The sequence below is a fragment of the Squalius cephalus genome (genome assembly GCF_949319135.1).
Source record: "Squalius cephalus genome assembly, chromosome: 23".
Classification (NCBI taxonomy): domain Eukaryota; kingdom Metazoa; phylum Chordata; class Actinopteri; order Cypriniformes; family Leuciscidae; genus Squalius; species Squalius cephalus.
In genome coordinates, this window is record NC_137144.1 from 16,324,408 (window position 1) to 16,343,217 (window position 18,810).

The following is an 18,810-nucleotide window of genomic DNA, read 5'->3' on the forward strand; positions in this document are numbered from 1 at the left end:
TTCGTTTCTGCTCCGATAGATGCAAGATCACAACGAACGCTGTGTGAGTGTGTGTTAGAAATCAGGAATGGTGAGAGAACATTGTGCTTAGTATGTTTTTCATTTTCAACCCAAACTTGGGTCTTCAGTCAACAAAGTTTAAATCCCAGCCATCTGGCTATTGCGCTTCCCACAATGTTTACGCGTTAGCTCAGTAGGCGGAGAGTAGGCGTCTTTTGCAGCGGTTTGAACATGTTCGACCACATGAGCGTCTACACTATGAAAGCTATCCGGTCAAACGCGTTTTCGACTACCTCTGGAAGTGGTCGAAAGTTGACAAGCTCAAAACGTTTTAGACCTGTACTTAGCGTCATCCACTTGTGATCTGATCGACCAAAACGCATCTTAATACCAAGGCCATATTTAGTCTTTATTGTCACTTTTGATCAAATTAATATGCCGCGCTGAAATGTTTTTACTGACCCTGAACTTTTGAAAGGTACTGTATATGTATCAAATTGAGAGTTTGTATAAGAATAAGATCGAATCAGGAAATCTAATGCTCGGCCCTGATGCATGCTTGAAGTGGGCTGAAAGACGGCACCAATGTCAAGACAAACTCTCAGCGCTCAGGTCTAGGGGGGGTGTAAGTTAGTTAAGAAGTCGGTAGCTGACAGCACGAGGTGAAGGAAGGTGGGACATGAATGTTAATCAAGCTAATGAAGTTCTGGAGAGAGCGCAGGCTCATGCAGAGAGAGGGGAGAGAGCCAGATATCACACACACACACCGCAGCTAACAACAGACGGATGTGCCACCATGGGGCCCGCTGGTACACAACAGGAGTAAACAAGTAAACGGCTTACAATAAATGAGTCTCTTAACACATTTCCTAAATGTCTGGGTTAGTCAAGGACAACAGCATTGATGAAAAGAGTGCGTATATTGAAAAAGTAGGCTATTTGTAAATAAACATGCAAGTGTGTGTGTCGCCATGGGACTATAATTGGATGTAGAGTCTGCGACGTGTTCATCAGACGGCAGAAGGACACTTTACTGAAAATGGGCCGGATTTGAGCGGGAAATGGCCAGACACAAATTGCAAACTACATTCTTAACAACCATATCCATCAAGTCATCCATCCTTATAGCCATCTAACCGTTCCTCTGTCCAATCAATCACGAAATCTATCACCCCATCACTCACTAAATCCTTCCATCTTGCTGCGATTTGCTCATTTTCCCTCCCTCTAACGCAGTTCATTCATTCATCCCCTTCTTGACGGTGGCAGCCAGAGGTGTTTACTCTTCCTGTGACTGCCAGGTATAAATATTGATGTGTGGACGGCCTGTATAGATGTCACAGTCCTTTCAGAGAGAGAAAGAGAAAGAGAAAGAGAAAGAGAAAGGGAGACATTGTTGTGATCCTTTATGCACTTTAGAGTTCAATAAACGATCAACTTTAAGTGTCTATTCCAGACACTCGCCTGAAGATTTCTCAGACAGAAATCCACTACACTTTGGATTAACAGAAACTTTGACATTATATTTTAAATAAATAATTCTGATTTATTGATGATTTCTTTGAACTTTCTATTAATCAAAGGATCCTAAAAGAATGATCACATTTTTCTAAAAAAATAAGCAGCTCAAATGTTTTCAACATTGATAATAATAATAAATGTTTCTTGAGCAGCAAATCAGCAAATTAGAATGATTTCTGAAGGATCATGTGACACTGAATACTGGAGTAATGATGCTGAAAATACATCCTTGACATCACAGGAATAAATTACATTTTAAAATATATTCAAATAGAAAACAGTTCTTTTAAATTGTAATAATATTTCACAATATTACAGTTTTTTTCTGTATTTTTAATCAAATAAATTGATTGACAATTTGATTGTAAGTGTATTAACGAACACACAATGTTTGGTGAGGGTCTATAAAAAAATGTCTACGGCATAGAGAGCATAACTTGTATTTAACCTTCAACATTGAAGGTGATCATTTTTATATGTTATTACTAACTTTTTAATTCATATTCCTGCAGCCAAGCAACAAATACTTCCAAAGCAAGGTGAAATTCTAAAGCTATTTGAAAGAAACACACATACAGTATACACACTTATACCCCCACTGTCTCTCTGGCAAATACATCTGAACTTTTTTCATTCTTAGAAACATCTTGATTTGATACCTGATATAAGCAATACAGTTGAAACTGAGCATCCCATATGCCCTCAAGTTGAGTTTATATTTCAAATGAATTTAATCATCTCTAATGCACCAATTGACTTATTTACCATCATTCATGGCAATAGACTAAGTCTTCCTGATTTAGTTGTTGCTGGAATCTAACAAGGTTAGACAGGCATACAAATCAGTTGTGAAAATGATGGGAGTTTTTCACAGTGCATTCAGTCTAATGAAGAGGACTAATATCAGGAAACCATTATTATAGTCAGTCACGACCACTCACACAGTGTGCGAATGAAGATGTTGACAGCTGCGTATTTTACCACCTAATTTAGCCTCATTATTGCTCTCAGTGGTTCGGCACATGATACCTTGCTGTCCTCCAAATGTTAAACCTGTAGCTAGAAAGTATGTTATGTAATGATGCAATATCAGTAATGGTGACATTTTATTGGGTTTTATTTTGTGGACTTTTTAGTTATAGATGCTAACTATTCGAGTGTAAACCTTGCTTCTCTGTTTCTGTCAAATCAGTAAGATCTCATCGTGCCGGAGACTGTCGCTGTGTTTATGACATATTGATTTGATTTTGTGGAAAGCTGCACCGCGGTAAACAAAGAGCTCCTGCATTAGATGTGACAGGCACTCTGCTTGCTTTTGCTCTTCTCTGCATCTTCAGATGTCTGTTGTATAACTTTATATGTATACAACTGCACTCAAGCATTAGTGAAGGAGTATCTTAATCCATATCAATAGCATGTGGCATAAAAGAACCCAACAAGAGGGTATATTATTTCATATGACGGTTATCTCCTGCTAGTGTTGGGATACCTTTAAAAGTAATGTTATATTATTGCACTTCTCCTGTAAAAGTAACTAATTCTGTTACATTTTATGAAACTTGGCGTGTTTTGCACAGTTGTTATTTTTAACTAAAAAGGAGTTTTCATTAATTGAATTGAGATGCAAGGTGAAATAAGTTAAAAATATTAGATGAAAAACAACTAATAATTAATAATTGTACTAATAATAAATTATTTTAAAATGATATAAATTTATACATACTAGCTCTTTTGTCAGACTATTTTTACACGGTCAGATTACTATTTTTACAATCTGTTTGCATTAGTCATAGTTTTGTTTAAAAAGATCATTAAAAATTTGTTGTATTCATTAATTTTAATCAATTTAATCACCGTAAACAACATTTTTAATGACAAGGAAGTGCAAAATTATAATAAATAGACAAACATTTCTAGTACAACTCAGTTTTTGTTTCAGTTTCATTTTCTTGGACTTTTATATGACCTTGGACTTTGTAGGCTCTTGTTTTCCTGTTTCCTTTGTTCCCTTCCATGTTCATCGTTATCACCCGTGTCTTGTTTAGTTCCTCATTACCTTGTGTATTCATTGAGATTATTTCTCTCCGTTTAGTGTTGAGTATTGTCTTTGCCATGTGTGTGAATTGATAACGTTTCTCACTACCTGGATTGTCTTTGTTTTGTTAATAAAGTAGCTGCATATAGATCCTTATCTCCTCTTCCTTGCCAACAGTGCCATGACAATTACTTCCAAAAATTCATTTTATGGAAGCAAGCTTACAGGTGCTGGTCATAAAATTATAATATCATCAAAAAGTTGATTTATTTCAAGAATTCAACTTAACAGGTGAAACTAATATATTATATAGACTCATTACATGCAAAGTGAGATATTTCAAGCCTTTATTTGTTATAATTTTGATGATTATGGCTTACAGCTTATGAAACCCACAAAATCAAAATCCCCAAAAATTAGAATATTACATGAAATCACACAGTAATTACACAGTGATACCATGGTCATTGAACCAGGTTTTGGTTATTTTGGCAGTGTGGGCAGGTGCAAATCCTGCTGGAAAATAAAGGAAGCATGAAGTGCTCTGGAAATGTCCTGGTAGACCTGGTTGACTCTGGATTTAATAAAGCACAGTGGACCAAAGTCCTCTTTTCTGATGAGAGCAAATTTTGCATCTCATTTGGAAACCAAGGTCCCAGAGTCTGGAGGAAGAATGGAAAGGCACACAATCCAAGATGCTTGAAGTCCAGTGTGAAGTTTCCACAGTCTGTGTTGGTTTGGGGAGCCATGTCATCGGCTGGTGTTGGTCCACTGTGCTGTCCACTCAACACAGCCGTCTACCAGGACATTTCCAGAGCACTTCATGCTTCCTTCAGCAGACAAGCTTTATGGAGATGCTGACTTCATTTTCCAGCAGGATTTGCACCTGCCCACACTGCCAAAAGAACCAAAACCTGGTTCAATGACCATGGTATCACTGTGTAATTACTGTGTGATTTCATGTAATATTCCAATTTTCTGAGATTTTGATTTTGTGGGTTTCATAAGCTGTAAGCCATAATCATCAAAATTACAACAAATAAAGGCTTGAAATATCTCACTTTGCATGTAATGAGTCTATATAATATATTAGTTTCACCTGTTAAGTTGAATTCTTGAAATAAATCAACTTTTTGATGATATTCTAATTTTATGACCAGCACCTGTATATTACAGGTAGTGTGTTACAATGCCCTTCGACAGTTTCTTTTTCAGCTTCTCTTATAAAAATGTAACTTTGGTTAGGACTTGGCGGGTACTAGAGCATTCTAGAAGATCAGACGGTGGTGGGACCAGTGAGAGTCCCTTGCTCCGTGTTCCTGCTCTCTTCCCGGGATCTGAGTTATTCATAAGCTGTGAAGTCATCGGGAGCGAGGCTGCCTGCAGTGCTCCATTACTGCAAGCTCCTACCGGGCAGCAGCGTCGCTCTTCTGCTTCACCTCATGTCGTTTAGGTTGGCCATCTCTGATCTAATAGAAGTGAGTGATCTGCCGGTGCAGGCAGGAGGGAGACGCACAGCAAAGACATTAGCTGTTTACAGGGATCGTCTGTTATCTTTCACACAATCCCTCCTGCCTTCTCCTTTCCTCCCTGTCTCACCTCCTCCCACTCAAGTGAGAGATCTTGCAGACCCATAGAGCGTGAGAGAATTGCATGCAGTCGGGTCAACGAACAAGGCTGTGCATCCGTGCGAGCGCATACTATCTTTTCATCTTATCTGTTCATTCTGTGCTGCTTGATATTCATTTTTAGAACTTTACAATTGAAATTTAACACCTCTAAATTGTAGCAAGTTCAGTTGCAGTATACCAATACATGTGACTGACTCATTACAGAAAGAATAGGTTCATAAAAAGTTATTTGTTCGGAAATAGGACGTTGCTTTTTGTAGAAATACCGGGTTATAAACGAGTTTATATTTTAGGTCATGTGACTAATTTGTGACCAATTCCGTTGCAGTGTAGAGGCCTGAAGTGTCATGAGCGAAAAGTTTCAGAGGAAGAGTAAATGCCGGTTCTTGCGGAATGCATTTTTGTGTTCAATGCTGTAAAAAAGGGATAATTTGGCATATATGGAGTCAAGTTAAATAAGATCAACAGAAATTCGATATATCTATTAAATAATGCCATATAAATAATCATTGGGGATTATTTATACAATTTACATTTTAAATAAAAATATTAACATAAACGAGAAAAAATAATAATGCACAATGTCTGATTATTTCCATTTTTATTAACCAGCCAGGAAATGGTTTAATTTTCAGAATATTTGAATTTAGTGAAACATTATTCCACATTTTGTAATAGTGTTTTTAATATTATTTGAAATGGTAATTGCTCACTATCACTTACTATTATTATAACTTACCCCAACCCTCATAATTTTGGGAAATACGGTTCATTTAATAATTCACGACTAAATTAAATAATTTACATGGGTTTATACATGGTTGATTCACCATATAAACTTCGGTAATATCTTGCAGTGTGGAAAATTAACTTTGACAGGCAAAAAATAAAACGGCATAAATAGATGAATAACACGTTTCTCAAGACATGGATGGGCCCTTCCTATAGAAATGGCATAATTTTGTGACACAAATTGAGCACAGTTTCGGTAATGGTATACAGTATGTGTTGATCCTCATCCTGGTATACATTCGCACTCAGCATTGCGGCCAGATTAAGTGAAATAATGCATTATGACACAAATTGTGCAGGATAAAACAGGCTCACCCGGATTTTGTGAATTTATGAATAAAAGAGAACACCATGAATATTTTGCAGATTCTCTTTGAAATTCATACCCTCACTCACAACCTATACAGTGTCCTCATTACAAAATACCTCTCAAATCAGATTACATGTAGTTTTATGCAGTGCAATGAACTGTATTGTTTCCTAGAACTTTGTGAAGAAAAATATGACTATGTATTTATTTGTAAACATTCTATACACTAAACAGATTTTATTAACATTTGTTAACATTGTTATACTTTTGATGAATCAGTCAAAAACTAGAGGCAGAATATTAAACATGAAAAATTTAAGTCAGGATTTTATCCATCAGGAACTGATCGATTTTTAATTGTGTTGTAAATAGTCAATAAACAGACTAATGTGACTAACAATACAGACAAATCACTCGCTGTTCATTCAGGCAGTGGTGAACTCAATAATAGTTCTGAATGATTCATCTTAGTGAATCTGATTCAAACCACTAGTCTAACTCGTGAGTGAATCTTTTTGACTGACTTGTTAAAAAAGAACAGGTCCTAAGAGTAATTTGGCAGCAAATTGGACATTGTTGTTTTGTGCAGGAAACACCGGTTATCGACGAGTTTATTTTGACTAATTTGATGTGACTAATTTGTGATCAATTTAGTTGCAGTGTAGAGACTTGAAGTGTCATGAACAAAAAGTTTTTAAACGTTTTTCTATGTAAACGTGCTAGACGGACATTACATTTTGAATAAAAGATTACAAGGACAATTATTCTTTGGAATAATATGCACCATTGAATCGTTCACAGTAAGATGTGCATTAAGAAAGCAAATAGAGTCAGTTTTGGTTTAATGTAAACAGATTGCAGTATAGTAAAAGCGTCCCTGTCTTCTCCTTCTCCTGGCCTGTAAATAACCTGCTGTAGCTCTCAAACCCAAGTCAGGGCACTGCCTGCAATGAATCTATCAACGAAAAGTGTCATGGCTTTGGCATCTAATCGATGCTAGTCTCTGCCCTTCCATAGGTCAATGTCAAAGCATTGAGACATCTTTGCCAGAGCAGTCTGATTCAGTATGACTCAAGCCCTCTTTTAATCTCATTCCCCGTACGCTTCGCCTGCAAACTTTTCCCATGGTGAATACTAAGGAATATCTTTCTGAATATCTTTCGACACACACCTCTGTTCGTACACAATAACCTCTGATGTCAAGATGATGTTTGTCAGGCTGCTGGGAGACCATCTGGAGCTGCTGCAAGCAATGGCACATAAACATTAGCAGTCGGCCACAGGAGTCAACCTCCCTCTGTCCGAACGCCCTTTCTCTTCACTTCGTCTATGAAAAAAACTCAAGCAAGGACACCATTTCACTGAGCCATATGCTCCTTTATTTCAGCACATTCGGGTGGAATAACTGCGGTTTCAGTATAACTTCTCGTTGGTTGCACTTTGAATGTAAGCAGCTCAATGAAAATTCCTGAACCCAAAAGTTCACTTTCATGGTACGTGGATTGTAAAAATGGATAAGCCCGAAATGTCATCCTAACGTTCCCCCCCTTTCTTTTCCCTCAGGTGCAAAGGTCACATTCTCCCAAGTGCAGGCCATAAGGAAGGTAAGAATGTCCACAAGTGCCTGCTTCACATCATGCGCTATACGGCTGCTGGAATTATTGTGTGCTAGCACCACTTGGTGGTTGCCTTTGAAGAGACAAGATTTTAAAACCACAAGCTTCTCTAGTAAATGCTTATTGAGCCCATGAATTTTAAAATATGACCTGTAGTTTGTCTTTTAGCCATGTGAACTTTTGATACTGTACTCTCTAAAAATACACTTATTCACTCTCACTTCACACTCTCACTACACTTAAAGTTGCTGCCTTAAATTTTTAAATACAATCAACTTGGATGTTTAAGTCATTTCAACTTAAAGGTACACTGTGTAGGAATTTCTCCCATTTAGCAGTGAAATTGTATTTTGCATTCAAACGAATAGTGCTCTCTAGCGCCAAATGCGTGTATTTCAAATACGGTAGCCGTTATGTACCAAGAAGCTATGACAACATGTCTTCCAATAGCACTTCATCGAGTTTAACTATACATGTTCTACTGTTATGATGCCTTTATAATGAATTACACAACCAAGCAATGAAAAAAAGCTTGTAGTTTAGACCGTAACATTGACTTACCTGTCGAGAAGAAAGCAGGCAACTTCAGCGTCCCTTTCAAAGTCTTCATTAGCTCTTTCCACCTGGGAAAAGCTATATCGATATTTACCCTAGTTTTTTTAATTCGCCGGTCACATTTCCTTTTAAATATTTTTTTTTGCTTTTTTGGCGACAAGGATTCTTCTCCTGTGGCTCGGCATAAGTATGATCCTGCATTATGTACCTGTACCGTGCAGTGCAGCCTTTCAAAATCTGAATAAAGACATTGATTTTAGCTAATAAAATACTTTAAGTTAAATTAAACTGACGTCAAAAAATGAGTTCAATCTTGTATAACATAAAAAATGTTGAAAATTACTTAACTTATTTAGTTTAGTAAAGCAATGTAAAAACATATGTTGCCATAACTTGTTGATGATATATTTTTTTACAGTGAGTTTATTCAATTTAATTTGCTTATTTAATTTGTCTACTAACAATATCCAGCAGAGAATTCAGATTGAAAGCCAGTGTTAGGACTTTTTAAAATTTTTGGAATAAAATGGCAATACTCTTGCATACTTTTTACTATTTAAGTATCATAAATACAAGTAAATTAAATAATATTTTTAAACATTGGGGAAAACAACTGTGTGACAGCTTTATGATGGCTTTTCATAGTTTAAGATTAAAGGTCTGGGTCTGGGACAAGGGCAAAACAAAAATCTTTTTGAAATCAGTTTTAATAGGAATGTCATATAACAAAACAAAAAAAGCTTTGATAAAAATCAACCCCTGTTACATAAATGCCCTTGTGGAAAAACAAAACAAAACAAAAACAAACAAATAAATAAAAATTTGCATACTTTTAAAAAGAGTACTTATCACGGAAGTATTTAATACTTTAAAAGAATATACTTGTGTGAACTTATGTCATTTTGTTGTATGTTAATTGCAATTATATGAAAATGTTTTATAGTTAAAATTGTATGTTTTAAATGCAATCAGCTGACCTTAAGAGTTTATTTTTGAGCCCCTTAAGTAGGACTTAAGTATATCTCTATTTGGAAATTCATTGTACTGACAAACATCTATGGCAAATATATACTTTAATGTTTTATCTATTAAAACTTTTGTATCATGTATTTACACATTTGTAATGAGGAAGTTGCAATTTCGTACATTTAAAATATATCAACTTTACATGTAATATTGAATAACACACTACAGATAAAATTATAATTAAGTACTTTACATGTGCTTTAGTTTGTTAGTCAACTCATCAAAATAAGTGTTCTTCTTTGAAACACAACAAACATAATTATTTAAAACGTCTTTTAGAGTAAATCTTTTAATCTGACATTATTGCAAAGTGTAATTTTAAAAGTGTACTTAAGTGTGTTAAGAAACAATTTTTAAGAGCACTTAAGTGGCCTTTTATTTAATTAATATTATATTATCTCCAAATACAGTCTTTTAATATATATATATATATATATATATATATATACAGTATATATATATATATATACAGTATATATATATATATATATATATATATATATATATATATATAGATATATATATAGATATATATATAGATATATATATAGATATATATATAATTTAAAGAAACACAACTATTGTTACTGACAGTACTCTTATTCTCTGACTTTCAGGAACAGTGTCATTATTGTCTTGACAATGACAGACAGTCTGATCCAACAGAAGACAACTTTCCTAGACCTGTGCAACCAGTCCAACTTCCAGTCTTCCCAGGGGTCCAGCGTTATTCTTTAATCAATCCCAGAGACATCACTGCTACCCATGTCAAAAAGAGCCACCGTAAACTCCTCCTTAAGAGCAGCCCACTTGTCCAGCAGCTCAACGCTGACCCTCCTGGACAGAAAAGGGACAGTCCCGAGCGAATGACTCAGGTGCAGAGCTCCCGTCTAAGGCTTATGAGGGAGGTCTGTGCCAAATACACAAGCGGAACCGCTAAACAGACTATAACCCGCATGCACGTGTCCCGTATCTATGTGGAAGACAAGCACAAACTCCTCTACTGTGAGGTGCCAAAGGTGGGTTGCTCCAACTCGAAGAGGGTGCTCATGGTGCTTCAAGGTCTCGCTTCTTCCACTGGAGAGATCCAACATGACGAGGTGCATTATGGGAATCACCTTAAGCGTTTAGACTCATTTAATCAAAAGGGCATCATCCGGCGTCTGAAGACCTACACCAAAGTCCTGTTCCTGAGGGAACCTTTTGAAAGGCTAGTGTCTGCTTTTCGGGACAAATTCGAGAGTCCAAACTCGTACTACCATCCAGTGTTTGGGAAGCCCATCATCTCAAGATACCGCAGCAATGCGACGCAGTATGCCTTACGCACAGGGGCGGGTGTGACCTTCAAGGAGTTCATCCAGTATTTGTTAGACGTGCATCGGCCGGTTGGCATGGACATCCACTGGGAGCCCGTTGGACGTCTCTGCAGCCCCTGCCTGCTGGACTATGACTTCATTGGGAAATTTGAGACTCTGGAGGAAGAAGCCAATTTCCTTTTGAGAAGTATAGGTGCTCCTAGCAATTTAACATTCCCTAGTTTTAAAGACAGGAACCCTAATGCAGAAAGGACAACTTCGGAAATCACAAGGAGATATTTTGCACAGCTAAATGTGACAGAGAGACAAAGGACATATGACTTTTACTACATGGATTATCTGATGTTCAACTACTCCAAACCTTTTAAAGATTTATACTGAGGCCTTTTAGAATCACCTGATGAAATTTCTGTTGGCCTGATGTTCATATTTTGTCTTAGTGAGGGTATTTTATTACTTTAAATGTTGTTTATTTGTTAACAAATTTTAATGTTAAATATTAATCACACTCTATATTTCTATCTGCAGGCTGGTCCTTGCGTTTATCTTGTTATTTACCAAACCCATTTAATTCTATTCAGTAAGAAACCCCTTAAAGGGATAGTTCAGCCTTATGACATTCCAAACCTGTGTGAACAAAAAAGGTATAAAAAATATTTTAAAGAATATTTCAGCCGTTTTTGTAAATACAATGAAAGTTAACTCCACAACACTTGACTCCATTGACTTTCAGTATTTGAAGGAAAAAAAAAAAAAAAAAAATGTTCAGAATCTTTTTTTGTTTTCAAGACCAGATAAGTCCCCTTTATTTATGTAGCGCTTTATACAATACTCATTGTTTCAAAACAGCTGAAACAATTAGTGATAACAGGAAAATAATACATTTCGGCTGTTGTTCAGCTGAAGTCCGGATATGGTCCGGATCTGGCTGACTACGGTATCCTCGGGATAGACCAAGTGTGCTGCACAAGTGCTGAAAAGTGAAGCCAAAGCGTCTCGATCGCCACCATGTAGTTGGTCCCAGTATAGGTCATAAACCCTGCCCTCCCCATGAAGGCTAATGGGACATGATGGAAACTAAACAATCAAATTACACTGCAAATACATTTTTTCCAAAGATGTTTTCTGTTATTTTAAGTAGTTTTTAATCACACTGATTTAAGTTTAAGTGTTCGTTTTTTAAAATAAGTTTGGTCTTAGTTATTTGATGCTATAAAAACGGGAGTGTAACGTCATGATTGACAGTTTCTCTAAACGAAGTATTCACCGAAGCACCAACAAATTTTTGGGGGACTTTCAGGAGGAGATTGGAGCTTTAATTTCTACATGTCCATAACTGTTTATTTCACACAGTAAACTTTGTAATAACCGTTTCTGCGGGAGTGAGGATGGGACCTTGATATCGCGGCTCCACTTCCCGCTCACTACTGCACAGAATCAGGTCCCAAATCTGCGCAAGATGTCAGCGCCATATTAGGACTTTGGCGGCTTCACTTTTCACCAATGGAAGAGAGTGAAGTGGCGTCGTCCATCTTTTTTTACAGTCTATGGGATAGACAGAGAGACTAATATTAGCGTAGATGCCATTCTTCTTACGATATAACAAGTACATTGCGTGTTATAGGAAGTGTTCGCGGTTGCGGTTGACCTAATTTATGCATCCTAACATTCCTTTAACAGATGTGAATTATAGAAATGGGATGTGTATGCCAGGTTAAAGAGATGTGTTTTTAGTCTAGACCTAAACTGACAGAATGTGTCTGCCTTCCAATTAGTGCTAGGAAGGCTATTCCAGAGTTTGGGTGCTAAATAGGAGAATGATCCACTACCTGCAGTTGATTTTGATATTCTAGGTATTATGAACCTGCCAGAATTTTGAGATCGCAATAGACGTGAAGGACTATAATGCTCAAGTACTGAGGAGCTAAACCATTTAGTGCTTTGTTAGTAATTAGCAAGATTTTAAAATGCATGCTATGTTTAATAGGGAGCCAATGCAGTGTTGACAGAACCGGGGAGTTTTTCTGGTAACACTTTACAATAAGGTTCCTTTATTAAACATTAGTTAATGTATTAACTAACATGAACTAACAATGAGCAATACATTTATTACTGTTTTTGTTAATGTTTGTTAATGTTAGTTAATACAAATAAAGCTGTTCATTGTTTGTTCATGTTAGTTCACAGTGCATTAACTAATGTTAACAAGATTTTAATAAAGTATTAGTAAATGTTGAAATTAACATTAACAAAGATGAACAAATGCTGTATAAGTGCAGTTCATTATTAGTTAATGTTAACTAATGTAGTTAACTAATGAACCTTATTGTAAAGTGTTACCGTTTTTCTTTCCACAGAAGGTAAGCCATACAGGTTTGGAATGACATGAAGTACAAAATGAGTACAATTTTCATTTTTGGGTGAACTATACCTTTAACACAATGTTGTGTGTGATTTGGCTAAGTGTGTCATGTTTTCTCAGACTGCATAGAATAGAATAGAATAGAATATACTGTACGAAGAGTGTCTAAAGTTTATCATGATGTTATTAATTAAAGTGTTGCAGGCAAGTGTTTTTAGCACTAGTCCAGATTTAAGTATCACTTTACTTAATACAACATGCTGAAACATTTTCAACATTACATTTGCAAATTGTTGCTGGATTTGGTCTGGTACATCTGATAAGATAAAATCAATTTTTTTGTGAATGTTTGAGAGCAATTTGCCTACAGTATGTCATGTATTAGAGCATGACCTGCTACACCTTTGCCTTACTTTCCCATTTCTCATTTCTTGACGTTTTCTTTATATCAATAAATGTTAGCACCATCTTTTAATGTAAGTTAGATGACATCTCTGCATTATTGCCTTTATTACTGTTGTAACGACGTCATATAAAATAACAGTTATTTATAGGCTCCTAGTGTAAAGGATAGACTGGAAGCTCTGCAGAATCTGAACACCCATTATTCAAGTTCCTCTTTTACTATTGCAGCTTCACTTTCATGCCGACTTTAAAATTAAGGTGGATGTGGAAGTAATGTAGCCCATTACTATGGGGTATTGGTCGATAGCGCCATCTGGTGGTTTAATGTTCCTGTATGGGGCGCGAGGCGCGGTGTTTTTTGCTAGTTTCAGCCCGACGCAGTTATCATTTTCAAGTCCTGCACCACGTTGTTTAAATAGCAAATGCATTTGCACCCATCTGTGCGCCCATGGGCATGCTGGTCTGAAATTGAGGTGTGTTCTGGCGCAATGTTGGCGCGTTACTATTGGCAACTGAAATAGACTGCGCCATTGATCAACTGAAACCTGGTCTAAAGTCAATGACTCAGTATTTTTTTAGTTATTTTAAGGGCGCATTAGTAATATGCACTTATAGGCGCGTACACTCTGCTTATTACACACACAGGGACGCCCAGCAACACACAAACATGCCAAATATTAAAAATGGATTACAATGTAAAAGATTATTATTGTGTGGATAAAGATATGGTGGAATCCAGCTGGTCCCGTAGATGGTACAGTATGCTCGCGAGCAGATCCGTTTCCTCTCTGGAGAAGCGTTCAGTCTTCCCACTGTCAAATTCCGCCATGTAAATAGCGAATCCGCCATGGCACAAGCACAACTGGCTTTTAAAGGGAAAGGGAGATGACACTCCGATTGGTTTATTGCATGTTACGCCCAAAACACACCCATTACTCATCAAGAGACATGTCCTTAAAATAGGTTCCTTGCTTGTTATCCATGGCAATGTTGTATGTCAGAGCGCTCATCCGTTTAACTGAAACCGATGCTACTTTCACGTCTCTCTATCACTCCGCGTCCTCGTTTTATAGCCTGCATCCGAAATCGCATAGCCTAATTCCCTACTATAGTAGGTGAAATGTGACAAAAGTATGTCTGTGATGAAGCAGAAAAAATTATATATCTTACTTATGTTTTATCATTTACTTATGTTAAATTATTTCATAATTTAGATCTTAAATATCGCTTAATCAAATGTAATCATCACATTTTAGGAAATCATGTTTCTCATTACTATCATTTTGATGTGTTTACCATTATTATCATTTGAAATGTATGTTTAAAGCTGCAGTCCGTAACTTTTTTGGGTTAAAAATGATCTAAAAGAAATGTTTGATCAAGTACATAACCAGCCAGTGTTCAAAACTATATGCTTGCCTTAGCTTGATTCAAAACGATAAGCTTGTAATAATGTTTTTAATCCCAGTGGTACTGGTGGATTTCTGCAGGAAATTCGAGCATGTCTTTGCGTCATTACGTCACATCTATGCACATTAAGAAGATGTCCCGGCTAGTAAGCTATATTGTGTGTGAGGATGTTGGAGGTGGAGATTTATAGCCTTTTCTCACAGCACTTGATATAATTAAACTTATCAATTTGATGGCGGATCCAGAAAGGTTCAAACGACAATCACCAGTGACAACTGGAGATTCACCCGTTGTAAAATGCAAAAGACTTCGGACTTCGGATCGGCTACAGAAAAAAAGAGTGCAACCGGGCCCATGCGAAACAAGGATAAATATCGGAAGGGCTTTTGAAAGGTAAAAATTAGATTATATTCCAGTTTTAAATATGCATCTGATTACAGATACGTGTGTTTGTATTTCAAAGAGAACCGGTTCTAAGGAGCATTAATTTGTTGGTATGAAAATTAGACTGCACAGAAATGGAAACTGAACTACCAGTAGGCCTAATACACATTAGTCACGCAGTGCTGATGTCGTTAACATTAACAATTTGAGAACAAAGTATAATTTGCACAGATATAATAAAGCGATCGTTAGATTTAATCAGTGCGATTTACTGCAATGCTTTTTCCCTTTAGTTGGTCAGAAAGTGGATGTTACTTACTTGTTCAGATGAAATTTTCCGGTGAAAATTCTTTTGTTGGTCATACTTCCAAAAAGTAGAATCTGTGATTGCGAATGACAGTATCCAGACCGGCGCAGTGACTGACAGCCGCACATTCCCTCAAAACATTAGATTCATCCGCGCTGTGCCGTGCCGAGGCACAACCCACGTAAAGTTGAGAATTCCGCGAATAACTGCAATTGCAGATTTCGAACAGAGATGGCGACAAAGAGGAAAAACTAAGGACTGCAACTTTAATGCTTTTCTTTTATTAATCTATTAATCTTTATGCCTCAAATGTAGCTCATTGATAGGTTGAACTTTTGTACTTGGTGTTTAGATGAGGTCAAGAGTCTATAAGTTTCCAATAGACAAACCACAAATTCGTGAATGTCTCAGAATAAAGTGATAAACGAATGTTATCTTAGCTGAACATCTTGCAGAAGGGACATGTTGTGCCATTGTTCTGTATTGTATTGTATTAAGATTAACAACTTTCTGACACCTTTGGGGTACCAGACAATGTGTGTAAGCCACATCCCCCCTTCCACTATGAATCCACAAAAGAATGATATGTATTTGTCGTTAGTGTCTGCTCAATGTAATAGTAAATAGGAACTTAGGCCTGTTCTGATAAGCATCTGCATAAGAAGGAGAATATTTTCTGTGTTGGTCAGTCTCTCCTTTGGCAAGTCTTTTCACAGAGAGCTCTCAAACAACTTACCTTTAGGCAAGAATATTATACTGTGTTTAATATTATATTATTATACTGTGAGTGTTTGAATTATATTTTACTGAGAAATATTAGAAGTGGTTTTAACTGTTCATTCATGTTTCTTTTTTTTTTTTTTTTATTAAACTTTTAATCTTGATTATGGATGAATTAATTTTACTCTTCATTTATTGATTTGATTGTCTGCTGTTAAGAAATAAAATGTGACTTAATCATCTGACTGGATCTCCTCCTTGCATCAGTCTGAGTTTACAGTATTAATAAAATAGTAGGTTGAAAAGTTGACCCGAGCGACGGAGGCGTGCATAGGATGGACACTTTACTATCCCATGAGGCCACGGGAGAGGATTTATGAATGGCAGTGAGGCGTAACTGACGCTCGTAGGTCACATGATAATGACAACATGGCGGGTGTAGTACGTCCAGATTACATTCATACTACACACAATCACACTACATAGAACGTAGCCTACTTTTTTTTCAAAATAAGTACCTTATAAAATAAATACTATTAAATAAATACTAAAATAAGTATTCAAAATAAGTACCTACTCGAGAGTATGCTATTTCGGACGCAGCCATACAAACGCAACTGCCGCCATCTTGCGTCTCAGTTACCTCAAAAGATTCACATAATAATGTTACAACCTATTGTTGCTGTATTGTTTTGTTTTGTACATGGATTATTTTGTAATAATATACAGGTAGGTTATGAAATAATTTGAAATCAAATGAATAGTTAGGCTAATTATTTATTAAGTCCATGTTTGCTGAACACTTTACCCTGCATCCTGAGCTTCAGTTTAGCAACTGTTAAATAGATAAGACATTCTTATTTTTTATAATAAGCCTTATATATTTTATACTTTACCCCAGCACTGGAAACAAAAGCAGCAGTCAAAACTGGTGTTGATCTTTACATCTTGTCCTCCCACTCCAATAAGTCCTCTGCCGCCTGGAGCAACTGCGGCTTTTTTAGCTCCACCCCCTCGTTACCCCCCTCCTTATCTCCCAGGGCCTGGGGCTTTGACATCCTGTTCTCTCACAATCTACAGACTCAAAGGGCACATCAAATCAGCTATCATTTGTCACGTGGAAGACAGAACAAAGAAAAGCTTCATTTTTCTTTCTTCAGCACCAAAATCATATTTAAAAAGGAGGGTGTGGTGGGGGTTGAAAAGAGAAAAATTTGTCTCTCTGTATGATTGTGTTTTGAAATTGAAGGACCCGGAGGCAACCGAATAAGCTCTGAACTAACTTTTAGAAATTAAGTTATTACAAAAAGACTATGGAAAATCTAATTACCAAAAGAAGTGTAGACAAAATGCAACAGCATCAAAAAATGTTGAAAGTTGTTTTCAGGTGAGAAGGTGAGAATGAGGTTATTCTGTCATGTCCCGCAGATGGCGCTGTGGTTCAATGAGGGACACAGTCAGTCATCATCTGAAAACGACTTGCAAAAGAAAATGCATGCATTTATGGATGTTGCACAGGTATTACAATTGTCTCGCTTGGCAAAATGTTGTCTCCAAATAATTCATCGTGTTAGAAATACATATAGGCTACATAAAAAAATAAGCGGATACATAATTCAAATAATATCATTTAAATGTAACACTATAATTTAAATAGCCTACTATTAGTGGTTATAAATTAACAACGTTAATATTAATGTTCGGATCATTGAGACTAAATGAGTTCATTTGAACCGAGAAAGTTTTCGATTTAGCTTTAGATGCTATATTGATATAGGGCGCTTTTGTTTTTCTTTCTTCGGGCTGTTTTATTTGTCTCAAGCTCAACTGTAAGACCAGGGCTAGTAATGTAACTCATATATATAGTTTGTTGGCGTGATGCACATGATTAGGATAACCATTACTCCCCTCATCTCTCTGTAAATTAAGGAAATGAAGTGCAGGCGCTCGAGGCAACATTCTAAGCTATTTAAATCTTTAAATTTACATCTTCCTCCAGCGTCAAGTAATTGAACTAACTCCGGGCTTGTTCCTTTAATTGAACAAAAATATCTTGTCTTCCTGCTGCTCGTCTGATGTGGGAAACTAATTTCAGCCAAAGGCGAGAGAAAAAAATTCGGCTGTTAAGTCCAAATAGTTTGCAACATATTCCTGTATACAAACAGATTTGCTTTGCTGTGTTTTCACTCGAGAATGTGGACTATTATGTCGAAGGTGATAACATTAGCTCTGTGCCAAAAGATTATTGAAGGTAATTGGAAAATATATATATTTAAAATTCAAATTTGTGACAAGAAGAGCTCTATCACGTTTCTCATTTGCAAAACTAGAAACTGAACTGAAATAAATTATAGGCCTACTTTATTTGTAATTATTTATTTATGGAAATCTTAATTCATAATTTGTTCTCGTTTGCCTCC

General features: G+C 36.4%; 1 protein-coding gene across 1 annotated transcript in view; it reads left to right on the plus strand.

The window, feature by feature from the left end:
• The window catches only part of LOC307151001 (carbohydrate sulfotransferase 8), a 51,748-nt gene extending 40,149 nt beyond the window's left edge, over positions 1-11,599 (plus strand). The window contains exons 3-4 of the mRNA XM_079858726.1: positions 7,853-7,893; positions 10,104-11,599. Coding sequence (XP_079714852.1) covers positions 7,853-7,893; positions 10,104-11,183 — 1,121 coding nt within the window. The 3' untranslated portion in view covers positions 11,184-11,599. The remainder of the gene's footprint in view (positions 1-7,852; positions 7,894-10,103) is intronic.
• Positions 11,600-18,810: the final 7,211 nt, after the last annotated feature.